General features: G+C 44.0%; 1 protein-coding gene across 1 annotated transcript in view; it reads left to right on the top strand.

Annotated features, from left to right (window-relative positions):
* Positions 1–27,331, top strand: part of NKTR (natural killer cell triggering receptor) — a 108,779-nt gene that overhangs the window by 45,370 nt on the left and 36,078 nt on the right. Inside the window, exons 6-8 of the mRNA XM_089689029.1 lie at positions 11,393–11,480; positions 17,983–18,012; positions 22,658–22,803. Of these exons, the coding sequence (XP_089545155.1) occupies positions 11,393–11,480; positions 17,983–18,012; positions 22,658–22,803 (264 nt within the window). The remainder of the gene's footprint in view (positions 1–11,392; positions 11,481–17,982; positions 18,013–22,657; positions 22,804–27,331) is intronic.

The following is a 27,331-nucleotide window of genomic DNA, read 5'->3' as shown; positions in this document are numbered from 1 at the left end:
TTGAGGGGGGCGCTGGTCCTGGAGGCGGGGGGGGGGGGGGGCGCTGGTCCTGGAGGCGGGGGGGGGGGGCGCTGGTCCTGGAGGCGGGGGGGGGGGGGGCGCTGGTCCTGGAGGCGAGGGTGGCGCTGGTCCTGGAGGCGGGGGGGGGGGCGCTGGTCCTGGAGGCGGGGGGGGGGGGGGCGCTGGTCCTGGAGGCGAGGGTGGCGCTGGTCCTGGAGGCGAGGGTGGCGCTGGTCCTGGAGGCGAGGGTGGCGCTGGTCCTGGAGGCGAGGGTGGCGCTGGTCCTGGAGCTGAGGGATGCTTGTCCTGGAGGCACTTGTCTTTTAGACGGGGGACACTTTTTCCGAATGCAGGGGGTGTTTGTCTTTGAGGTAGGGGGGCGAATGTCCTTGAGGCAAGACTCATCAAGAGCTGCAGTTTCACCATTCAGGAATAGGGATTGGGGAGGGGGGATGTTTCCAATCAGTGTTCCTGAGCAAGCAATTCTTGAGCAAGCAAAAAAGCAGTTAAGATATATAAGAGAAACACCATCCTGTATAATAAACTTTATGAAACTATTGTTACATTCCTTTAAAAAATAGGTTGATTCCGTGGTCACGTGACCACTTTCTCCCCTTTTCTAGTCTACTGGAAGGCTGTTTGCTAATAGATTTTGGACGTTTGCAAACTTTTATTTCTTTCTTTTTAAACCTGATAACCTCTGTTGTATCGGCAGAAAAGTCCCCACTTCTGTGGCCAGCAAAATACAAGCTGTACTCTCCCGACCAGGGGAGGAAAGAATTAATATGAGTCTGTAGCTGTGCATGCCGTTCAGGTAACTGACCCCGGGGGTAACTAGGTCTGCGTGTGCTTAGCGAGGGGTAGTCCGTCTTCTGTGCTTCTACACTGCTGTGGCCATATTGGCAAGGTCTGTACCCACTGAAGGCTTTCTTTTTTGTTTTCTCTAAACAGTGTACTCAAATAGGTAAGTGTACACAGCTGGATGCTCCTTAGCCTTTCTTTCCATTCTAGTTTGCCGTATAATTGTCATTTCTCAAAACATTTTATATTCCTAGGAAAACTGACACACACTGCTCTGCAATAAAAAGTATGCCGCCTTGTTTTCCGAACACCGTTTATTAAGGGACTGTATTAATCGCAACCTTTTCCAAAACCAGGCCTCTGAATTACCAACTTTGGATGATTTTGTTCTCTTGGCTTGTACTTGCCCTCTGGCAACGTGCTCTGTCTTTTTTTTAAAGGATAAGTGCACGTTATCCTTTTTGCTAATTTTTCCCTCACAGATTCATACCTGTCTCGATCTTACAGCTGCTGTTTTATTTGTATTACCTCCAGCGCTGCAATTCTCACTCTCCTGGCTGCCCCTGCATTTTACAGCCCCATAGACTTCTGTAAGGCTGCACCTCGATCAAGGCCAGAGATGAAGGGAGACGACCCCATAAATCTCTATGCGAATGTAATGCGCAGGCACGGCCAGGACAGTAAAGACTCGCAGCAATGGATGTAAACAAACATTGGCGACCACAGCTGAGAAAGGTAAGTAGGCATCCAAGGATGGGGGGAGTGGGTCATGTTAGGTCATAAGAGTAAGTGCACTTTGTCTTAAAGTGCACTTATCCCTTTAATAGTCCAGCAGAAAGCTGATTTTTATATATATATATATATATATATATATATATATCTATCTATCTATCTATCTATCTATCTATCTACCTATATCTATATCTCTATCTACCTATATCTATATATATCTCTATCTACCTATATCTATATATATCTCTATCTATCTACCTATATCTATATATCTATCTATCTACCTATATCTATATATATCTCTATCTATCTACCTATATCTATATATCTCTCTATCTATCTACCTATATCTATATATATCTCTATCTACCTACCTATATCTATATATACAGTCATGGCCGAAATTGTTGGCACCCTTGATATTTCTCCAGGAAATCATGTATTTCTCACGAAACGTATTGCATTAACACATGTTTTGCTATACACATGTTTATTCCCTTTGTGTGTATTGGGACAAAACAAAAAAAGGGAGGAAAGAAAGCAAATTCGACATAATGTCACACAAACCTCCAAAAATGGGCTGGACAAAAGTATTGGCACCCTTTCACAACTGCGGATAAATAAGAATGTTACAAGCATGTGATGCTCCTGTAAACTCACCTGGGGCAAGTAACAGGTGTGGGCAATATAGAAATCACACCTGAAAGCAGATAAAAAGGAGAGACGTTCACTTAACCTTTGCATTGTGTGTCTGTCTGTGCCACACTAAGCATGGACAACAGAAAGAGGAGACGAGAACTGTCTGAGGACCTGAGAACCAAAATTGTGGCAAAATATCAACAATCTCAAGGTTACAAGTCCATCTCCAGAGAACTAGATTTGCCTTTGTCCACAGTGCGCAACATTATCAAGAAGTTTGCAACCCATGGCACTGTAGCTAATCTCCCTGGTCGTGGACGGATGAGGAAAATTGATGAAAGATTGCAACGCAGAATAGTCCGGATGGTGGATAAGCAGCCCCAAACATGTTCCAAAGACATTCAAGCTGTCCTGCAGGCTCAGGGAGCATCAGTGTCAGCGCGAACTATCCGTCGACATTTAAATGAAATGAAACGCTATGGCAGGAGACCCAGGAGGACCCCACTGCTGACACAGAGACATAAAAAAGCAAGACTACAGTTTGCCAAAATGTACTTGAGTAAGCCAAAAGCCTTCTGGGAAAACGTCTTGTGGACAGATGAGACCAAGATAGAGCTTTTCGGTAAAGCACATCATTCTACTGTTTACCGAAAACGGAATGAGGCCTACAAAGAACAAAACACAGTACCTACGGTAAAATATGGTGGAGGTTCAATGATGTTTTGGGGTTGTTTTGCTGCCTCTGGCACTGGGTGCCTTGACTGTGTGCAAGGCATCATGAAATCTGAGGATTACCAAAGGATTTTGGGTCGCACTGTAGGGCCCAGTGTCAGAAAGCTGGGTTTGCGTCCAAGATCCTGGGTCTTCCAGCAGGACAATGACCCCAAACATACGTCAAAAAGCACTCAGAAATGGATGGCAAAGAAGCGCTGGAGAGTTCTGAAGTGGCCAGCAATGAGCCCAGATCTAAATCCCATTGAACACCTGTGGGGAGATCTTAAAATTGCTGTTGGGAAAAGGTGTCCTTCCAATAAGAGAGACCTGGAGCTGTTTGCAAAGGAAGAGTGGTCCAAAATTCCGGGTGAGAGGTGTCAGAAGCTTATTGATGGTTATAGGAAGCGACTGATTTCAGTTATGTTTTCCAAAGGGTGTGCAACCAAATATTAAGTTAAGGGTGCCAATACTTTTGTCCAGCCCATTTTTGGGGTTTTGTGTGACATTATGTCATATTTGCTTTTCTGCCTCTGTTTTATATTTGTTCCAATACATACAAAGGGAATAAACATGTGTATAGCAAAACATGTGTTAATGCAATACCTTTTTTGTGTGAAATACTTGATTTTCAGGAAAAATATCAAGGGTGCCAACAATTTCGGCCATGACTGTATATATATCTCTATCTACCTATATCTATATATATATCTATCTATCTATCTATCTACCTATATCTATATATATATATCTCTATCTATCTACATACATACATACATACATATATATATATATATATATATATATATATATATATATATATATATATATATATATATATATATGTATATATGTATGTGCACTTAATAGTCCAGCAGAAAGCTGATTTTTATCTCTCTCTCTGTCGATATAGATATATATATACTTATCTATATATGTATATATATCTATCTATATGTATATATATATATATATAGAGAGAGAGAGAGATATATTATATATCCTGCTGATTTTAAATGTATCTAAAGGCTCATTTAAAAACATGCGGTATACAGTGCTTTATTTTCAAGAAATGGTTGATGTTTTTTTTTTTCTTTTTTCCCCCTTAATTCTTTTATCCAGTTTTACCTGGTGATGCTGCAAGTGGGGGTGCTTGTTGTCACATGTATCAACATGGTCACCCTGTGCTGTACACTTCCCAGAACTACAGGCTGATGTACTGATACACAAGCACATTTGCACATTTTCAGCCCATATCTCCGAAATTAGTTCCAAGACTAAAGATAAGCTCAGGCGGGTTCAGACACGAGTCTGAACCCTCCTGAACTGTCCCATCAGGCAGCTGTGAGAGCCATTGATGGTGGAGCCATTTTCCACCCTACAGCTGCACATACAGTATGTACAAGGGGCATGTATTCGTATGGGGGCGGGAAATGCCTCTGCCACCTATGATTGGCTGATAAAGAACCTTATGGACTTTATAGGCGCTACAAATAATTTTTCATAAAATGTAACACTTTATTGAACATGCACAGAATGGTAAATATACGTATAAAACAAAGATTGTTACAGAATATATTCTAACCCTGTAACGTATAGAAATAAAATCAGTGCAGATTCATGTATTACTAGTATCTCCCACAACTCAGCTGGGTTGTGGCATATCTTTGTTAATGCGGGAGATACTAGTAATACATGAATCTGCACTGATTTTATTTCTTTAAATTACAGGATTAGAATATATTCTGTAACAATCTTTGTTTTATACGTATATTTACCATTCTGTGCATGTTCAATAAAGTGTTACATTTTATGAACCATTATTTGTAGTGCCTATAAAGTCCATAAGGTCCTTTATCTTCAATCACAAATCATTTTGATTAGAACGTGGCACTTTGGAGCCTTTTTTGTATCCCTACAGTAACCACCCTGTGATGGGAACACCTCCTTTCAACCTATGATTGGCTGTTGGCTTTCATTACTTCCTGGCGGGATAGCTAAAAAGGGGTTCAGACATGTCCAAACATGGCTGAGTGTTTCCCAAGGCAGGATCTCCCCCTTTAACACTTTGGCTTCTTTGACAGCTGCTGTGCACTTATAGCCAGGCATGTGCGGGATGCTGTGTGCTATAACCTCTGCGATTAGTTCCCAGCTCTGCCCACCTGCTGCAGCCATTACAGCAGTCTTTTTCTTTTTTAAATGTGATCGTATGGAAAATGTTGTAGGAAGGTGGGAAACGATCCTAAGGCCTGATGTACACATGTACTCCCCAGGTGCGGACTGACCATTTGGAAACTCTGGCACTGCCCGAGGGCCCGGGGTCAGTAGGGGGCCCCATGAGATGCCCCTGGTACCTTTTTCATAGGCTTTTTTGAGTTTGGGCAAGGACATAGGGGCCCCATGATCCCCTATTGCCCGGGGGCCCCATGAGTTGTCAGTCCGCCCCTGGTACTCCCCTAGACGTTTAGCTCTCCTGGCTGTGGAAAAAGGCGTGTAAACGGGGGAACGTGTTTAGCGCTTGGGCGTTTATTTGATTGGCTGGAGTATTTTCTGTTGACGTGAATAAACGCCAAAATGCTTTAGACTCATTTAAACGCTGTTACCACGTTTAAGTGCTCCTAAACTCTGCTGTTCCTAAACTCTGGTAATAGCCTATGTGTACACGGACACACAGACTTTTATCGAGTTGATTTCAGGGGCTTTGGTACAAAAAAGAAAAAAAAAAGAAAAAAAAAAAAAGCCAAAAGCAACAGTGTACATGAGGCTGGAACTTACCAGGAGCCAGTAAATGCTACCGCTCAGCGTACTCTACCTGAAACTGAAATCATGCTTTTGTACGGACTGACTTTTTTTACATTTTTTTTTTTTTTTTACTAATTTGTTGTTTATTTCTTTTGTGTTGGGATATACTTTGATTTGCTGTGCGTTATGTGATATCCCAGGGTTACAGAGACAGGTCTTTCTGTAATAACAAGTAACATAGTCACTGTTGCAAGAGAGTTTGTACAAGCCATACATCTAAATCATATGAGAGTCTCTGTATTGGATCTAGAACACCGCATCTGTTGCTAATTTTGGGATACATGTTCATGGCAGTTATACTGCTTAAAGTATATCTAAAGCCAAAATTGTTGTTTTTTTCCTCCATTTTTCATTGTGATAAAGTAAGGGATGCTTAAACCCCTTATCAGATTTTCTTTTGTCATCTGAGTCCCATTGCAGTGTTTTTCCTTCCCTTCCTATCCTGTAGACCAGGGGTGTCAAACTGGTGGCCCTCCAGCTGTTGCAGAACTAAAAGTCCCATCATGCCTCTGCGAGTCATGCTTGTAACTGTCAAACGTCCAATGCCTCATGGGACTTGTAGTTTGGCAACAGCTGGAGGGCCACCAGTTTGACACCTGTGCTGTAGACCCAATAGGAATTGAGAGGAGAGTGAGGACGCATTTATACTTAAAGTGGTAACCTTTTTGAAAAAAATGAAAAGTTGAACGAACACCCTACACTGTCCTCCCTCCCTCCCAGTCCCTGCTGCACTTACCTCTGTGGGTAATACAGTTCCACCATCTGTGCAGTGGTCCTGGGATTTGGAAACCATGCTTTTCATCTTTCCCCAGGGATGCTGGGACAGATCAGAATTGTTCTGTTTGATCAGAACCATGCTGACCAATGAGAGGCTCTGACCCGTCCCTGGGAAAAGGAGAGAGATAACAGCGCGGTTTTCAAATCTCAGGACCTCAGCACCAGGCAATGAAAATGAATCGCCCTTGGAGGTAAGTGCAGCGTAGACCGGGGGGAATGGGAAGAGCATAAGGTGTTAGTTCACCTTTTCATTTTTATTTTCCTGAAGAGGTGAACTAACACTTTAAAGCTGAATTCCATGAATTCAACAACTTTGAATAAAGTACAGGCACATCAGGAGTTAAGTCCTAATACCTGCCTGCCACATCTTGGGCTTATCTCTATTATTTATATCCAACAGGTTTATGGCTCTGCTGAAAATACACTCCACACTGGAGTCTGTGAGTGGAGAGAAGCACAGAGAGCTGCTATGCCTGCCCTTCCCCTCTGCTGCCCATTCACAGAAGACTTTGTATTTTGTAAATAAGTTCACACAATACAAAGGCTTCTGCGATTGTGCAGGCGGATGGGAGGGGCAGGCATAGTAGCTGCACCAACTTAAAGGGGCTGAGACCAGCTGAACCCAGCGTCCGAGCTCTGGAAGCTATACTGCCGGAGCACAAAAAACCCATCAGAAATAGATAATAAAGACATGCCCTGGAAGGTGGCAGGCACCTCATTAGACTTAACTCACAGAGTGCCTTCACTTTTTACAAATTTGCTGAATTCCTGGAATTCAGCTTTAAACTCTCCATTGTGGTGCTTTAATGCACGTGAGTTATGACATGCGATAAGGTAACCCATGGGCTACCAACACAACACAATGGGGGAAACAACATGCATGACTCTTTAAAGCAGAGTTCCAGTTGAAAAAAAAATAAATAAAAGTCAGCTGCTACAAAAACTGTAGCTGCTGATTTTTAAAATAGTCGCTTACCTGTCCCTCAGTCCAGCGGTGGCCTCACCACGGCTGGTTTCGATGACCGTCTTCTCTCTTTGGCACCAGCATCTTCAGTGTGGGCACCCGGCTGTGACAGCTTGCGGCTTTACAGCCGGGTGCCCACTGCGCATGCACAAGAAGTGCTGCACTTTGTGAATGGCCCTGTAGTCTGGGACCTGTCACGTGTCCCAGAAGACTACGGGGAGGAAGGGGGGAGGACAACTTCTGCTTCTGATCGCAACGGAAGTGGGAGCGGGTACCTTTCAATTTCGGGTACCCGCTCCCCAAAGGTGCCAATCCTTAATGGTGAGCAGGGGACAAAGACTTAAAGCGGAACTTTGCTTTTTGGGTGGAGCTCCGCTTTAACAACACAGTGCACCACAACTCACAACATATGCGTCTCTTGATGTGCTTCACTGTTTTGGGCTTTTCTGTACAGTGTGTTTTGGTGCAGTTCACAATGGATGGCACTGCACATAGAGCAGGCGCATTGCCACAACACACTAATGTGAATGGGCCCCCGGACACTTGTCAACAAAACAGGTGTCCCCATTGGGAGATTCACATTATGTTCTTTTCTGTTGACCATTCAAGATTTGGGATTTTTCCATCACTTTCAGCCCAGTTTACAATGGTCACCAGGACAGATAGAGAGGGTGCATATCCCCAGACAGCAATGAAAACCTGACAGGGGTTCTAAGCTTTCCCCACTCCACCCCAAACTAATAAAACGCTTTGGTTCTTGATATACTTTAAGATCACTAGGATGGGTGTTATTGTAAACATAGTGTTTTGTACTTGTTCCTTGATGCAGGCACAGAATGGCAATGACATCCAAATGAATAACGTGTGCCCCCTACACTCTTCCCGCTAACCCAGAAATACGGGGCTTGTGTTTACTAACTGAAAACAAGAGGACATTTTGGAGTTTGAGCTCATGGTCCAAATTTCCTTTCCTGTTTTCTTACCTGCGCTGGTAAAAGAAAGGCAGATTTCTGACAGCAGTGCCGCCTTTTTTTTTTTTTTTTTCCATACCCCTGGTGTGTGAATCGCCCTGGTGCACAGACTTCTAAGATGCCCATTGACAGAGGACGATTGCCTGTCATTCATGAACGATTGTTTTATCGAGTGATCATTTAGAAAAATGTTGCTTAGAGTATAGCCAGCTAATGTGTCGACTTTCCACGAGGATTGACATTCTGACCATATCATCTGCATTTCTCTCCCAGCTTTATGCACAAACTCTCGGAAAGAGCCGATTGCATCCCAGATTGGTATGTCTCATATCAAACTGATAAGACTGGCCAAACTTCCTTGTTTACTGGTCATGTGACGTCCTCAGCTAAATGGGTCTGAGACTGAAGCGCCACACCACGGGTCCATTCAATGGGGTTTAAAATTAGGGGGGAAAAAACTATAGCACTGGGGTTCCTGAGTTGTTCTTGTACTACAGAACACCTCCTTCTCTTCTTCGTTCCATAAAATACAGGTGTTGTATAAACCTGATGCCCTGAGAAATCTGCTTCTGTTGCACTTAAATCCCAGGCAGCATTGTCGGCTCTCCCCAAATTCTCAGTGACAGATCACTGCTTCCCTATAAAGACCAGGGGGCCCTTCATTGTAGGATAGGGGCAGGCTTTTCTACTCAGGCTGTGGCTGGTTTCAAACAGAGGAAACACATTTTTATTTGATGCACCTGGAATCTATTTAGCTGATTTTAGTTTTTTTTAAAAGCTGAACTCCAGGAATTCAACAATTGTGTAAAAAGTGCAGACATTCTGTGATTTAATCCAGCGAGGTGCCTGCCACCTTCGGGACTTATCTCTATTATTTACAGCTGACAGGTTTAGGGTCCATTCACTCCGGTAGGACTGCAGTTATTCCAGCGCAGTCCTACCGCATGACAAGGTAAAATGCTTTGTCTCCTGTATGCTCGATTCACACCACTGCGTTGCGGTGGTGTGCTGAAGATAGACTAGTACGTGCAATATTTTTCAGCGCAGCACGAAGCACCGCAGAGCAGCCATTTGAAAACTTAATGAAATGTTCAGTGACATTTTAATAAAGTTTGTTCATTAAAAACTAAAAAACAGTGCGGTACAGAGCAGTGATTCCCACCCCACCGCCCACCAGCTGTTATAAAGTGGTGGCTAGTGTGAATGGACCCTTATTGTGTTCCAGGGGGTCAGCTTCTGGAGCTCCAATGCGCTCTGGCCTCAGCTCCTTAAAGTGTAGAGTTGATGTCGCTGCTATGCCCGTCTCTCCCCTGATCCTGCCCAGTCACAGAAGCCTATGTATTATGTGAACTCATTTTCACGAAATACAAAGCTTTCTGTGAATGGGCAGGGACGGGTATAGCTCCTGTGTGTGCTTCTTTCCTCTCACAGCCCCAAATGTACCCTGCCGGGAACTCAATCACCTTGTCAGATGTAAGAAATAGAGATAAGTCCAGGAGGTGACATGCACCTTGTTGGACTTAACTCATAGTATGCCTGCACTTTTTACAAAGTTTCTGAATTCCTGGAATTCAGCTTTAACCCCCCTGGAGGTATTCCCGAGTGTAGCTCGGGGTAAAGTTTCAGCACCACAAGCGGTAACCCCGAGCTACACTCGGGAATACACTGCAGCGTTGCTCCGGGATCCCTTCTGCACTTACCTTGTCCTGCGCTCCCGCGATGTCCCCCCTGCAGTGTCCCCTGTAATGTCCTCCGGCCGATGCTGGTATCTGCCTTCCGGGTCCCGTTCCCTGCGACGTCGGGACGTACGGGGGACAGAACCGGCAGGAAATTTAAAAATGTCAAAAAGTGACATTCACTCAATACACTAAAATCACATAGTATAACATTCCTGTATCAAACCATTTCACATACATTTTGTCCCGAGTGCTTTGTCCGGCGCCCTGCCTGCATTTTTACTGTTCTTTCTGCCTGGAAACTGAGAAACGTCCATGGCGTCCAAAAAGCGTCCCTTTAGGTCAGACGCGGTTTTAGACCGGCTAGAGAACAGCGATAGTAAATCAGAACCACTTGCAGAATTGAGTGATAATGATTGGTGGGGGAAATTCCTCATCAGACACTGAAAACGATTCTGCGACTTTGCTCAGCGATGTGCGAACTTGGCGCTCTATTTCACATTTCAGTGTTTTTGGTTTGATTATATTATTGAATTACATTTATTATTAAATTATTATTTTTTATGATCATTTATTAAATTATAATTTATGATTTCGGGTTTCAAATTTTAACATCCCCGGGATGTTTACTAGACTCTTGTTCTGACAGATTTCAGTGAGTTATTCCTAAGAATTACAGGCCTACAATAAAAAAAATACATATTTCCATGCAAAAAAATGTACCGCTTTGAGCACAGAAATACTGACATAATCAGACCGCTAGGGAGGCTACAGTCTGTTGCAATCATTCATACACCATACACAATCTGACCATGTCTTCTGACGTCTTTGGGTACCTTCACAGGTCTGTTGCAAAACACGACACGCAGTGCAGTTACAACGTGTGAGCTTTTCAGAATTTTATTGATCGGTCTAGAGGACGGTATAACCGCACAATCGATCTGCTGTACAACAGCAACCTTTTTCTCTCGAACTTATTCTACATGTAACGTGCCTCTGTCTATATGTCTGCTTGGTTTTTGGGTGTTTGGCTAACCTCTTGTGTGGCAGGGAAGAAAATCTTGTTTTTTTTATTTACGACGAGGGAAATAACTGCTACTGATTACTGATGTCAGTGCTGAGTGTTCAGTCAGTGCTTCCCTCGCTGCCAGCTCTCCTGAACATACACACACATACACAGACACCATAGCTGGGTGCAAGTCTTTGAAGCTTCTTTGTGTATTCATTACTCAGACTGATCCTCTGTTCATTAGCAAAGTACTAAACATTTTATTTTTATTTTTCTCGTTTTTCTTTCTCTCTTTTTCTTCTTCTCGTAGATGAAAATTTTATTCTCAAGCATGACCGAGCGTTCCTCTTGTCCATGGCAAACCGCGGAAAGCACACAAATGGCTCTCAGTTTTTTATGTGAGTTTGTCATGAACCTGCGCATCTTCCTTCACACACCCAGAATGTCAGTTGAACTCCAGGAATTCAGCCACTTTGTAAAATGTGCTATGAGTTAAGTCCAACGAGGTGCATGCCACCTCCCGGACACATCTTTTTTTTTTTTTTTTTTTTTTTGTATTATTTACATCTGACAGTTTTATGGCGTTTCAGGAGGATAGCTATTGCTACATTCCGTAGCTCTGAGAGGAGAGACTGTCTTTTCACACAGAGTAGCTCTGTCCACCTCTTCCCTTCTTCTGGCCGCTCATAGAATCCATTGTATTTTGTGAACAAGTTTACATAATACAAAATGTTCTGTGATTGTGCAGGAGGTAGGGGATGGACGGGCACAGCAGCTGCATGCAACTGTGCAGCTGAAAGTGGTTCTAAAGCCTCAAGGTTTTCTACTTTAACCACTTTCACCCCCTTCCAGTCCAGGGCAATTTTCAGCTTTCAGCGCTATCACACTTTAAATGACAATTGCGCGGTCATGCAACACTGTACCCATATGAATTTTTTACCATTTTTTTGAGACAGATAAAGCTTTATTTTGGTGGTATTTATTCACCGCTGGGATTTTTATTTTTTTTACTATGTAATTGAAAAAGTCCAAAAATTTTGAAAAAAGTTTTTGTTAAATAAAATTTTGCAAATAAATATTTCATCATAAATCTTGGCCAAAATTTATTCCGTTATTTTTTTAGTAAAAAAAAAATCCAAATTAGTTTATAACCAAAAATTATAATTTTTAAACATTTTTTTTTACATTTTTATTTTATATTTTTTATTTTTTTTTATTTATTTTTTTACATACTGTCACCCTAGCAGTACAGTGTCACCATGGTGACACTGTACTACCTGTGGGGGGTGATGAAGATTTTTTTTTTTTTTTTTACACTGATTGCTTTTACACCCATATAGGATGTAAAAGCAATCATTTCTCTTTCTCTCTGTCTGCATTCTTGCAGTCATTGAGAAGTACTGAGTGAGCTGTGATTGGTTACAGCTTGTCACATGGTACAAGGCTGTTGTGAATAGCCCTGTACCATGTGACCTCTGTGATCATTCACAGATTTCACACGTAGTAAGCAATGATGTCACAAGTGACATCTTGCTTACTACTTTGCATGTGATCACTGATTGGCCAATCAGTGATCACATGATCGATACCTCGTACAGAGGTCCCGCCCGACAATCGGTGTTTCACTGTGTCCGGAGGACACAGCGGGCACTGGATCACGGTGGTGCGCGCTCCCAGGGAGCACGCACAGCTAGAAAAGGCGGGTGCCGTTTATGAACGGCAACCTGCCCCTGGACTGCCACCGCCCTGCCGTTTATCAACAGCAGGTGGACGGCAAGAGGTTAAGGTAAAAAGAAACCACCTGTGTCACAGACCCCCCGCACAGTGCATGAGAGCTGCGGCTCTCCCAGCTCTGCCCCTCCCAGCAGGAGCCATTGGCTGTCAATCAAATCCTTTGATCAGTGATCGGGGGCAGGGCCAAGCCAGCCTGTCTGTGTCAATAGACGCAGATAGGGAGGCTTGGGAATGAGCCCGCGTGAGTGCAGAGGGTCGAAGGAGAAGAGCCAGGAGCGCCGGCGGGGAACCTGAGAAGAGGAGGATCGAGGATGCTCTATGCAAAACCATTACACAGAGCAGGTAAGTATAATATGTTTATTATTTTAATTACAAAAAAAGGAAGCTTTAATATCATTTTGAAGGAGCTGAGACCAGAAGTTCCACCGCCTTCATAACTGTCAGATCTAAATTAAAGAGACAAGTCCAAGGTGACGCGCACCTTGCAGGACTTCTGCAAATTTTATAAAGTGGCTGAAAACCTGGAGTTTAGCTTAATAAAAAAAAAAAAAGCATAGGCAGGATGAGATTTAGGGAGTTTCAGAATAATTGTCACACTGATCCTTCAAGGTCCCGAGACAATGACACACTGGTATATTTGGTCAAAGATCTATGACGCACTTGTACTTTAGGGTCCCAGAACAATGATTCTTCAAATTTGGGGTGGTAGAGTAATTGCATGCTGACAGGCTCCAAAATAATTAATATGTTGAGAGGAGATTTGAATTACCAGAACAATGACAGATACTTGGGGGGGTCTCACAACAATGATAGGCAGGCACTTGGGGGTCTCAAAACAATGATAGGCAGGCACTTGGGGGTCCCAAAATAATGACACCAATCACTCCTAGGGCCTCATAACACTTGTTTCTGGACTCCGAGAGCAATAGCACAATGACTCTGGGGTTCAAATTAATGACACATTAATTCCATGGTCCCAAATCGATAACAAACTGACTCTGGGGTCCCAAAACAATGAAACACTGGCTTTAGGATCCCAATACAATGGCACAGTGACGCTGTGGTCCCGAAACAATGACACACTGACTCCTAGGGCCCCAGGACACTTCTTTCTGGAGTCCTGGAGCAATGGCACACTGACTCTGGGGTCCAAATTAATGACTCGCTGACTCTGTTGTCCCAAAACAATGAAACACTGACTTTAGTGTCCCAAGACCATGGCACAGTGTCTCTGGGATCCCAAAACAATAACACATTGACTTCTAGGGCCCCAGGACACTTTCTGGAGTCCTAGAGCAATGACACACTGACTCTGGGGTCCTAAAACAATGGCGCAGTGACTATTGGGTCCCTAAACAATGACACACTGACTCCCAGGGCCCCAGGACATTTGTGTTTGAAGTCCTAGAGCAATGGCACACTGACTCTGGGGTCCAAATTAACGACTCCCTGACTTTGGGGTCCTAAAACAATGGCACGGGGACTCTTGGGTCTCAAAACCATGACACGGTGACTTTGGGGTCTCAAATCAGTGGCACGGTGACTTTGGGGTCCCAAAACAGTGGCACGGTGACTTTGGGGTCCCAAAACAGTGGCACGGTGACTTTGGGGTCCCAAAACAGTGGCACGGTGACTTTGGGGTCCCAAAACAGTGGCACGGTGACTTTGGGGTCCCAAAACAGTGGCACGGTGACTTTGGGGTCCCAAAACAGTGGCACGGTGACTTTGGGGTCCCAAAACAGTGGCACGGTGACTTTGGGGTCCCAAAACAGTGGCACGGTGACTTTGGGGTCCCAAAACCGTGGCACGGTGACTTTGGGGTCTCAAGACAGTGACACGGTCACGTTTGGGTCCCAAGACAATGACACGGTCACTTTGGGGTCCCAAAACAATGACACTGTCACTTTGGGGCCCCAAATCAATGGCACGTTGACACTGGGGCCCAAATCAATGGCACGTTGACACTGGGGCCCAAATCGATGGCATACTGACTTTGGGCCCCAAAAAGATGACATGGGGACTCTGGAGTCCCAACACAATGACACATGACTTTGAGGTCCTAAAACAATGACACTGTGACTCTGACTCTAAAGTCCCAGAATATTGACACACAGTCTCCTGGGGTCCTAGACCTATGACACATCTGCTCTTGGGAGTCGCTTTGACACCTAATGGATTGAGGTCCTTGAACAATGACACACAGACATTTGGTGGGGTCTCAAAACAGTATCACCATGATTCCGGGGTCCCAAAACAATTAAACACTGCCTCTGGGGTCCCAAAACATTGACAGACTCTTGGGATACCAAAAACAGTGACTTTGGGCTCCCAAAATAATGACAGTGACATGATACATTTGCAATTGGGAGTGCCATCGACACCTGGTGGATCAAAGTCCTTGAACTTAGTGACACAATGGTGCACTGACATTTGATGGGGCCTCAGAACAATGACATGGTCACTCTATGGTTCCAAAACAATGATACACCAACTCTGGAGCCTGAAACCCAAAACACATTTACATTTGATAGTCTTACTGACATGTAGTGGATCGAGGACCTTGAACAATGAGACACTGAAAATTTTGCTGGATCACATACCAATGACATACTGAATTGGGGTCCCAAAACAATGAAGTTCTGATTACTGGAGTCCCAAAATTATGACAAAATGACATGTTGGAGGTCCCAGAACAATGATACCTTTACATTGTAGAGTCCCACTGACACATGGTAGAGGGGGATCCTTGAGCAATGATATACTGACAACCGATGGTGATGGGGGTGTCCTAGAACAATGACATACTGACAACCGGTGGTGGTGGGGGTGTCCTAGAACAATGACATACTGACAACCAGTGGGGGTGGGGGTGTCCTAGAACAATGACATACTGACAACCGGTGGGGGTGTCCTAAAACAATGACATACTGACAACCGGTGGTGGTGGGGGTGTCCTGGAACAATGACATACTGACAACCGGTGGGGGTGTCCTAGAACAATGACATACTGACAACCGGTGGGGGTGGGGGTGTCCTGGAACAATGACATACTGACAACCGGTGGTGGTGGGGGTGTCCTGGAACAATGACATACTGACAACCGGTGGTGGTGGGGGTGTCCTAGAACAATGACATACTGACAATCGGTGGTGGTGGGGGTGACCTAGAACAATGACATACTGACAACCGGTGGTGGTGGGGTGACCTAGAACAATAACATACTGACAACCGGTGGTGGTGGGGGTGTCCTAGAACAATGACAAACTGACAACCGGTGGTGGTGGGGGTGTCCTAGAACAATGACATACTGACAACCGGTGGTGGTGGGGGTGACCTGGAACAATGACATACTGACAACCGGTGGTGGTGGGGGTGACCTGGAACAATGACATACTGACAACCGGTGGTGGTGGGGGTGTCCTAGAACAATGACATACTGACAACCGGTGGGGGTGTCCTGGAACAATGACATACTGACAACCGGTGGTGGTGGGGGTGTCCTAGAACAATGACATACTGACAACCGGTGGGGGTGGGGGTGTCCTGGAACAATGACATACTGACAACCGGTGGTGGTGGGGGTGTCCTAGAACAATGACATACTGACAATCGGTGGTGGTGGGGGTGACCTAGAACAATGACATACTGACAACCGGTGGTGGTGGGGGTGACCTAGAACAATAACATACTGACAACCGGTGGTGGTGGGGGTGTCCTAGAACAATGACAAACTGACAACCGGTGGTGGTGGGGGTGTCCTAGAACAATGACATACTGACAACCGGTGGTGGTGGGGGTGTCCTAGAACAATGACAAACTGACAACCGGTGGTGGTGGGGGTGACCTGGAACAATGACATACTGACAACCGGTGGTGGTGGGGGTGTCCTAGAACAATGACATACTGACAACCGGTGGTGGTGGGGGTGTCCTTGAACAATGACATACTGACAACCGGTGGGGGTGGGGGTGTCCTAGAACAATGACATACTGACAACCGGTGGGGGTGTCCTAGAACAATGACATACTGACAACCGGTGGTGGTGGGGGTGTCCTGGAACAATGACATACTGACAACCGGTGGTGGTGGGGGTGTCCTGGAACAATGACATACTGACAACCGGTGGTGGTGGGGGTGTCCTAGAACAATGACATACTGACAATCGGTGGTGGTGGGGGTGACCTAGAACAATGACATACTGACAACCGGTGGTGGTGGGGGTGTCCTAGAACAATGACAAACTGACAACCGGTGGTGGTGGAGGTGTCCTGGAACAATGACATACTGACAACCGGTGGGGGTGGGGGTGTCCTGGAACAATGACATACTGACAACCGGTGGTGGTGGGGGTGTCCTGGAACAATGACATACTGACAACCGGTGGTGGTGGGGGTGTCCTAGAACAATGACATACTGACAATCGGTGGTGGTGGGGGTGACCTAGAACAATGACATACTGACAACCGGTGGTGGTGGGGGTGACCTAGAACAATAACATACTGACAACCGGTGGTGGTGGGCGTGTCCTAGAACAATGACATACTGACAACCGGTGGTGGTGGGGGTGTCCTAGAACAATGACAAACTGACTTGAAGCCCTTGTTCCTATGGAACGTTGGGTCCACCCACATGGTGCCAGGTACTAATTTACTCTGGACTTCCTGAGAGAACAGCAGTATAATTCTATAGTTTTTTGTTTGTTATGTATCTCTATGACGAGGAGGCTTTGCTAGCTGTCTTGAATGTAAAAATGAATATAAAAGCTTAATATAAAAACAGCTTAACTAAATAAATTTCAGAGTTCTTGTAAAATTGATACATTTATATGTGTGAAAACAAACATTTGCTATGCTAAAATAACATAAATGAATTACTAAACAATATAAACTATTACAGTGTCCATAAACCAAAATCGTGTTTTTGGACACTATTATAGTTTATATTGTTTAGTCATTAATTTATGTTCTTTTAGCATAGCAAATGTTATTTTCACATATTATCCGGGTTATATTGTACATCACTACCCATTGTGCATGCAGCTGTAAGTTATTTTGAATAGCGCTGATTTTCTATTTTTTAATTACATTTATACGTGTGATCCTGTTAGATATTTTTTATGCCTCGTGTAATTCTTTATTTTTCTTCTCATTTTATTATGACACGAAGAACAACAAAAGCGGCACCGCATCTCGATGGGTATGTTCAGCCTGCTTTAGTTTCTTTGCATTTTTAACTTGTTTCATATCTTTTTCTAGGAAACTAAAAGCTGAACAGAAGCATAGTATAAAAATAAAAGATACGTACACTAATTTTCTTGCCGTTTGCAACTCTATTCTCTGCTGTCCTGTAGAGTTCACAAAAACTGGAATCTGACCCGTACGGGTGTGTCAGATAGATTGTTGCCTGCCTTTAAGGTTTCATTCACACGGCCATAAAAAATGAAAATACATTACAGATCTGAACACTGCCATTGTTTTCAATGGAGCCATTCACACAGCTGCTTAACTACTTGCCCTCCTGAGGATTTACCCCCCCCCCCCCCCCCTTCCTGCATTTTTTGCATTAGAGTACTTTCACTGACAATTGCGCGGTCATGCAAGGCTGCACCCAAATTAAATTTATGCCCTTTTTTCCCACAAATTGAGCTTTCTTTTGGTGGAATTTGATCGCCTGTGCGTTTTTTACTTTTTTTTTCGCTATATAAAAGACAATTTTGAGAAAAAAAATAATATTTTGGACTTTTTGCTATTAAACTTGTCCAGTAAAAAATCAAATTTCGTCATAAATTTAGGCCAAAATGTATTCTGCGACATGTCTTTGCTAAAAAAAAAAAAAAAATCCCAATACGTTTATATTAATTGGTTTACGTGAAAGTTTTAGCATTTACAAATGGCGGTATACTATAGATACTGGAATTTTTAATTTTTTTTTACTGGTAATGGCGGTGATCAGCAACCTATAGCGGGACTACGGCGGGCATTCTGACACTGACACCATAGTGACACTGACACCATAGTGACACTGATACCATAGTGACAAAAAATTTTGAAAAAAAAATGTTATTCTTATAAAATTTTGCAAGTAAATATTTCATCATAAATCTTGGCCAAAATTTATTCCGTTATCTTTTTAATAAGAAAAAAAAAAATAACCCAAATTAGTTTATAACCAAAAATTATAATTTTTAAACATTTCTTTTTTACATTTTTATATTATTGTTTTCGTTTTTTTTTTTACATATGGTCACCCTAGCAGTACAGTGTCACATTGGTGACTGTACTACTTGTGGGGGGGTGATGATTTTTTTTTTTTGTACACTGATTGCTTTTACACCCATAAAGGCTGTAAAAGCAATCATTTCTCCTTCTCTCTGGCTGCATTCTTGCAGCCATTGAGAAATACTGTGTGAGCTGTGATTGGTCACAGCTTGTCACATGATACAAGACTGTTGTGAATAGCCCTGTACCATGTGACCTCGACAATCATTCACGGATTTCACAAGTAGTAAGCAATGATGTCAGGAAGTGACATCTTGCTTACTACTATTCATGTGATCACTGATTGACCAATCAGTGATCACATGATCGGGACCTCATACAGAGGTCCCGTACAGCGATCGGTGTTCCACTGTGTCCGGAGGGAGCGTGTGCAAGCAGGGAGCGGGGAGGACGTTTATTAATGGCCACCCGCCCCTGCACTGCTCCCGTTCGGCCGTTTATAAATGGCCACCCGCCCCTGCACTGCTCCCGTTCGGCCGTTTATAAATGGCCACCCGCCCCTGCACTGCTCCCGTTCGGCAGTTTATAAATGGCCACCCGCCCCTGCACTGCTCCCGTCCAGCCGTTTATATACATGAGCCGGACTGTAAGTGGTTAAATGAAGTCTGAATAAAGGAGAACATTTTGTTATGTATGCACGCGCGTCTACTTGTTTAAACGCATCTATTCACAGGTATTTTACTGATCATTACAAAGCAACTTTTCTCTTCGAAAACACACGTGTAATAACATCAGTACATTTTTATTATGGCCGTGTGAATGAAGCCTAAAGCTAGCTATATGTGAATCAAAATTTGTCCAGTTTAGCAGGGATCAGCCCAATATCGATCCATCAACTGGCGTTCCTGGTCATGGGCAGTCTATCTAAGGACTGACAGCTCTCGAAGGGGCTTGTTTCACTTGGATGTTATAAGTTGCGGGATAAAACAAAACCGTGTCTGTCTTCATTTCAGGCTGTAACGCAACAAAATGTGATTATTTTAAAGGGGGGGATTCTTTTTTTATACCCACTGTAAATCAAGACATGTGAAAACATGTAAATGAATGTACTAAATACTGTCATCATTTACCAAGATGCAATGGTTTTCACTATAGCGGCCATTTAAAATGTAAATAAAGGCAAATTTTTTGCTTAGATTTGGATAGAGTGGAGAGGGATTGGAACACCTGTCAGTTTTTATTGCTGTCTGTTGCCCCGTTAGTTGGTTGACACCAGAACAGTAATAGAGAGTGTAACGGAACCGACCCCAGACTGCGCTTGGGTACTTCCGTTCGACTACCGCTTCCCCGTCTGAACACCGACAACAGACACCACAGCTGACCATACAAGACTAGACAACACCAAATTTTATTTTAACACAGATACAAGATATATACACTCAAGGGAACAATCCCCCCTCCCTGCATAATGCCACAGGGCGGGGCAATCTGCATTTATTAACAAGAGACACACCAACAGACAGTCCCATCAGGAGGGAGGGCTGCTGGAAACCCCCCCCCCCAAGCCAATACACATAAACACTTAAAGTTGTGTTCAAAATAATAGCAGTGTGTTGAAAAAAGTGAATAAAACTGAAAATCCTTCTAATAGCTTTTATTTCCATCCACACAAATGCATTGGGAACACGACACATTCTATTCCAAATCACAACATGAAGAAAAATACATCAAATTTGTGTTGTTCCTCTAAAAAAATGGAAGAAACAAACTCAAACATTCACTATATAAACTGAGAAATGTTTGAAGATTTTGCTTTCCTTTGAATGACTTCATGAATATTTGGTTGTAGTCGCACTGTTTCTGAGAACTGCTGTACATCTGTGTTGCATGGAGTCACCCAACTTCTGGCCCCTGTGATCAGGTATTCCAGCCCAGGATGATTGGACCACATTCCACAGTTCTTCTCTATTTCTTGGTTTTGCCTCAGAAACGGCATTTTTGATGTCACCCCACAAGTTTTCTATTGAATTAAGATCCGGGGATTGGGCTGGCCACTCCATAACGTCCACCTTGTTGGTCTGGAACCAAGATGTTGCACGTTTACTGGTGTGTTTGGGGTCGTTGTCTTGTTGGAACACCCATTTCAAGGGCATTTCCTCTTCAGCATAAGGCAGCATGACCTCTTCAAGTATTCTGATGGATTCAAACTGATCCATGATCCCTGGTATGCGATAAATAGGCCCAACACCGTAGTATGAGAAACATCCCCATATCATGATGCTTGCACCACCATGCTTCACTGTCTTCACAGTGTACTGTGGCTTGAATTCAGTGTTTGGGGGTCGTCTGACAAACTGTCTCCGCCCACTAGACCCAAAAAGAACAATCTTACTTTCATCAGTCCACAAAATGTTGCGTCATTTCTCTTTAGGCCGGTCAATATGCTCTTTGGCAAATTGTAACCTCTTCAGCACATGTCTTTTTTCCAACAGTGGGACTTTGCGGGGACTTCTTGCAGATAGCTTGGCTTCACATAGGCGTCTTCTAATTGTAACAGTCCTCAGGGAACGTCACACCTTCTTTCATCTTCCTGGAGCTGATTGTTGGCTGAGTCCGCCCCATTTTGGCTATTCTTCTATCCATTCCAATGGTAGTTTTTCTCTTTCTTCCGCGTCTTCCAGGTTTTGGTTGCCATTTTAAAGCATTTGCGATCATTTTAGCTGAGCAGCCGATCATTTTCTGCACTTCTTTATATGTTTCCCCTCTCCAATCAATTTTTTAATCAAGGTTCACTGTTCTTCTGAGCAATGTCTGGAACGACCCATTTTCCTCAGAATTTCAGAGAGAAATGCACTGTAACCAGCATGTACAACATTTGCTGCCTTCCTTCCTTAAATAAGGGCAATAATTGCCACCTGTTTTTCAAAGAATGAATGACCTCACTAATAGAACTCCACACTGCTATTTTTTGAACACGCCCCTTTCAATGAGTGATTCAATTACACAGAATCAGCAGCATGCATGTCATGGCTGTTGGGTCTGTTGGATTTCTATTACTCTACTACACTTGCTAGAAAATTATTTGCCATGTAGAAATATCATTTCCACCAAAAACAGTGATTGATCCGGTTAGTGATGTCTGACTGCTATTATTTTGAACACAACTGTACATCCCATAATAGTTTTCTCCCAAGTTAGACACACAATAGAACAATGGGATGCAACTACATAACATCCAACAATCAACAACCCCTCATACCCAATATTAGGACATTCCACCCTGTACCCCTAACAGGCACAGGGTGATTTACACATAAGAGGGATATGGGGAGCTGAGACAGGGATCTCCCCACCTCTCCAAAGTGAGCTGGTGGGCCACCCACCCAAAGTGACTCCCATCACACAGAGGAAATCTTCTAATGGGGACACCAGTTTTGGTGACACGCCAGGATTCTGTTACTTTAGAGGGATTTCCTTTAACTTCCTGTTTTCAGCTATGGGATAGGATGTGAAGGAAAGTCTCCCCAATTGGGACACACATGACAAAAAACCTGACTGGCGTTATAAAATGCCAGCAGTCATCACCAGTGTATAACAGTACGTATCTGTCCCATGTTTTGCAGTGTCCATGTGGTGTTTGGACTTGTCATTTCTGGATTCGAGGTGATTGAAAAGATTGAGAACCAGAAGACCGACGCAGCCAGCCGACCGTACGCAGACGTGCGGATTGTGGACTGCGGCCTGGTGGGATCTAAATCCACCAAAGATGGTGAGTGCTGGATGGACAAGTTTTAAAATTCCATTAGAAATTCCAAAGGTGCTCTTAACCACTTGCCGTCCGGCAGCTGTATATAAACGGCCGGACGGTGGCAGTCCAGGGGTGGGTTGCCATTCATAAACGGCACCTGTATTTTCAAGCTGTGCGCGCTCCCTAGGAGCCCGCAGCACCGCAATCCGATGCCCGCTGTGTCCCCCGGACACAGTGGAACACTGATCGTCTGTGCGAGGTCCCGATCACATGCAGAGTAGTAAGCAATGATGTCACTTCTGACATCATTGCTTACTACGTGTGAAATCTGTGAATGATCACAGAGGTCACATGGTACAGGGGGCTAGTCACAACAGCCTTGTACCATGTAACAAGCTGTGACCAATCACAGCTCACACAGTGGTTCTCAATGGCTGCAAGAATGCAGCCAGAGAGAAGGAGAAATGATTGCTTTTACATCCTTTATGGGTGTAAAAGCAATCGGTGTGTAAAAAAAAAAAATCTTCATCACCCCCCACAAGTAGTACAGTGTGACTATGGTGATGCAATGCGCATAGTTGCGGGGTGGTTGTAGTGCAACCCCATTCACCTGGAGGTATACTTCCAGCTGCGGCCACTGCATGCGTATATACCTCCAGCTGCTGCTAAAGGGGGAGCAGTTAGGGGTGGTAAATAAAGCTCTCTTGCGTGGTTTTACCACCCTCCAACCTCACATGTGATAAAGCCCTTGGTTTGCATCTGTGTGGCTGCGTGTAGGGCAGCCCATTCATTTCAGTAGGTTGCCCTACCCTCAGAAGTGCAGGAAAATCGGCCCTGACCCTTTTTTTTTTTTTTTAATTGCACCACACCACAAACACCCCGTGTTTGCCAATGTATGGGGTACCATTAAGAATAAATGGTACCCCTAAAGAAGAGAGCTTTTGTCTGCGTGTCAGAGATGAGCGCGATTTTGTGTGCATTCCGTGACACAATAACATGAACCAAGCTTTGGACAGAGGTGCCTCGTAACTGAAAATACTTTTCAAGGAGGCCTCGACTAGAAAAAGGTTGAGGAGCACTGAGATATGGTGCATAAATGCTGGTCACACATTTCAGCTAGCTTTCAGAAAATATTCATACAGATAAAGTCATGCTAAGAGTTTTATAAAGCAGGGCTTTACTTTAACCCCTCGCCCTCCAGAGGATTTCCCCCTCCCCTTCCTGACCAGCCCATTTTGTGCGTTACGGCGCTGCGTTACTTTAACTGACAATTGCGCGGTCATGCAATGCTGCACCCAAATTAAATTTACGTCCATTTTTTTTCCCCATGAATTGAGCTTTCTTTCGGTGGTATTTGATCGCCTGTGCATTTTTTTTTTTTTTTTGCTTTTAAAAACAAAGACCAGCAATTTTGAGAAAAAAATGATATTTTGGACTTTTTGCTATTAAACATGTCCAGTAAAAAAAAATGATAAAAAATCTAATTTCGTCATAAATTTAGGCCAAAATGTATTCTGTGACATGTCTTTGCTAAAAAATAAATCCCAATACGTGTAAATTAATTGGTTTACGTGAACGTTTTAGCGTTTACAAATGGTGATTTAGATACTGGGATTTTTTATTATTTTTACTAGTAATGGTGACGATCAGCGACTTGTTGCGGGACTGCGGCGGACATGCTGACACTGGGGGGAACTGACTGGGTGTCACTGACATCAATACAGTGATCAGTGCTAATAAAAAGCACTGACTGGGGCGGACTGACCATTTGGAAAGTCGGGCAATGCCCGGGGTCAGTAGGGGGCCCCATGAGATGCCCCTGGTACCTTTTTCATAGGCTTTTTTGAGTTTGGCCAAGGACACAGGGGCCCCATGATCCCCTATTGCCCGGGGGCCCCATGAGTTGTCAGTCCGCCCCTGGGCACACACTGGCTGTACCGAAAGGACAGACTCCCTGTGCCTGTGTGGGTCCTTTCCTTTTCTTGCCAGTCAAAAGGCCGACCACCCGTCACCCAAGGAGAAGATGGAAGTGGATGGCGAAGTACGTTAAGGGGCCAGCTGCAAAAAAAAAACCAGACAGCCAGCCCCTTAACGGTGCGCATGGGATACTCGTGTCATGGGCGACATGAGTATCCCAGGAGGCTGTTGCTAACTGAATATGTCATTCTAGCCTTCGTGTACACCCAGCTCAACGTGTATTCTTGGCACACACACAGGGGCGGACTGACCATTTTGAAACTCGGGCACTGCCTGAGGGCCCGGGGTCAGTAGGGGGCCCCATGAGATGCCCCTGGTACCTTTTTCATAGGCTTTTTTGAGTTTGGGCAAGGACACAGGGGCCCCATGATCCCTTATTGCCCGGGGGCCCCATGAGTTGTCAGTCCGCCCCTGGCACTGACACTGTACTAATGACGCTGGGTAGAAAGGGGCTAACATGAAGGGCGATCAAAGGGATAACTGTGTGCTGGGAGTGTTTTACTAGGGGGCTTTGTCTGTGTGTGCTTCTCTGTAATCACACTACTTTGGATGGCTGTGCTGTGCAGTGTGCTTCAGCTGACAGGGAGGAGAACTGTTAGTAAACAAATGTAAAATGTTAAAGCGAGCGCTAAAAGTGTAAAAGCAGCTGAAAACACTAAAAGGTAAAACCAAAGCCTTCAAATAAATCTATGAAAGTAGTGCAGCGCTCAGGAATGATATACCAGATAAAATCTTATGGAAATCCGCACAGAGGTATTAGATGTGTGTGAACCATAAGAAATAATCATAAATACATAAAACATATAGTTGTTAGTAAAAACGCACATGCCTGTAGAATGCGTTTGGATAATAAAATTTCAGTAGAATCCCAGTAAAATTTCTTCCAAGTAATCGCCAGGTGACTGTGCTTAATCCCAGTATATAAGAAAATCCTCAGGTGGGTGTGCTAATAAGTAGATAAATTGCGCACTCGCCAGATGCACATATATCAAGCGCGTTGTATGGAAAAATGGTGGTCGGTCAAGGATCCCTTCTTAAGGTGGTCCGGGGTGTAGCCTGGGAGTGAGTGGCCTTCCTTTGGGTTATAGGATAGTGGCAAGCCAGGATGTGTGGATCAGACTCCTCCAGGCACTGGGATAGCCACCGGGGATCGCTGGGGAATTAAAGTGCTCCGTGTGGAGCAAAGAAAAGGGGTATTCCCATGGTGTAGTATTTTAAATGATACTTTAACCACTTGCCGCCCTGCCACTGTAGAAATACGGCGGCACGGGCAGGCAAAACCACGTTTTAAAACGTGTGTTTTGTAAACCGGTAGGGGGCGCGCACGAGGCGCGCCGCCGCTCTACCTGTCCCGCCGCCGCTCTACCTGTCCCGCCAATCACAGCCGTGGATGTCAGTCGCCGGGTCACAGCCGGTCCTTACCGGCTATCTCCCGGTGATCAGCGGCAATCAGTGACAGAGAGCACAGCTGCAGTAGCTGTGCTTTCTGTCACTTCCCTGACAGCTCGAGGACAAGCTGATCGGGACAGAAGAGTTTCTTTCTTGATCAGCCTGTCCCCATACAGCACACACCCCGCCCCCTAGTAAAACACTCCCCTCACACAGATAACCCTGCCCTGCAAAATAAACTTAACCCCTTCCTCCCCAGTGCCATTAGTACAGTGTCAGTGTTTTTTTTTTTTTTTTGCACTGATCACTGTGTTGGTGTCACTGGGGATGTCAGTGACCCCAAGTCAGTACCCCCTAGTGTCAGAATGTCCGCCGCAGTCCCGCCATAAGTCCCTGATCGCCGCCATAAGTCGCTGATCGCCGCCATTATTAGTATAAAAAAAAACTAAAAATCCCAGAATCTTTCCCGCCATTTGTAAACGCTATAACTTTCACGTAAACCAATTAATTTACACATATTGGTTTTTTTTTTTAGCAAAGATATGTCGCAGAATACATTTTGGCAGAAATTTATGACTAAATTTAATTTTTAAATTTTTTTTTTTACTGGACAGGTTTTATAGCAAAAAGTCCAAAATATTGTTTTTCCTCAAAATTGTCAGCCTTTTTTTTTTTTTATAGTGCAAAAAATAAAAACCGCACAGGCGATCAAATACCAGCAAAAGAAAGCTCAATTTGTGGGGAAAAAAGGATGTAAATTTCATTTATGTACCGTATTGCATGACTGCGCAATTGTCTGTTAAACTAGTGCAGAGCTGTATAGCAAAAAAATGGCGTAAATTGCAGTATCTATACCATAGTTTGTAGACGCTATAACTTCCACACAAAGCAATCAATATACACTTATTGGGATTTTTTTTTTACCAAAAACATGGAGCAGAATACATTTTGCCCTAAATTTATAACCAACTTTGAGTTTACTATATATTTTTTATAGCTGAAAGTAAAAAATATTGTTTTTCTTCAAAATTTTTGGTCTTTTTTTGTTTATAGCGTGAAAAATAAAAAGCGCACAGGTGATCAAATACCACCGAAAGAAAGCTCTATTTGTGTGAAAAAAAGGACGTAAATTTCGTTTGGGTGCAGCATTGCATGACCGCGCAATTATCAGTTGAATAAGTGC

This window comes from Staurois parvus, unplaced genomic scaffold, assembly GCF_062004578.1.
Source record: "Staurois parvus isolate SC_StPar_1 unplaced genomic scaffold, SC_StPar_1.0 ptg000467l, whole genome shotgun sequence".
NCBI classification, from domain to species: domain Eukaryota; kingdom Metazoa; phylum Chordata; class Amphibia; order Anura; family Ranidae; genus Staurois; species Staurois parvus.
This window is presented reverse-complemented; position numbering and strand designations above follow the sequence as displayed.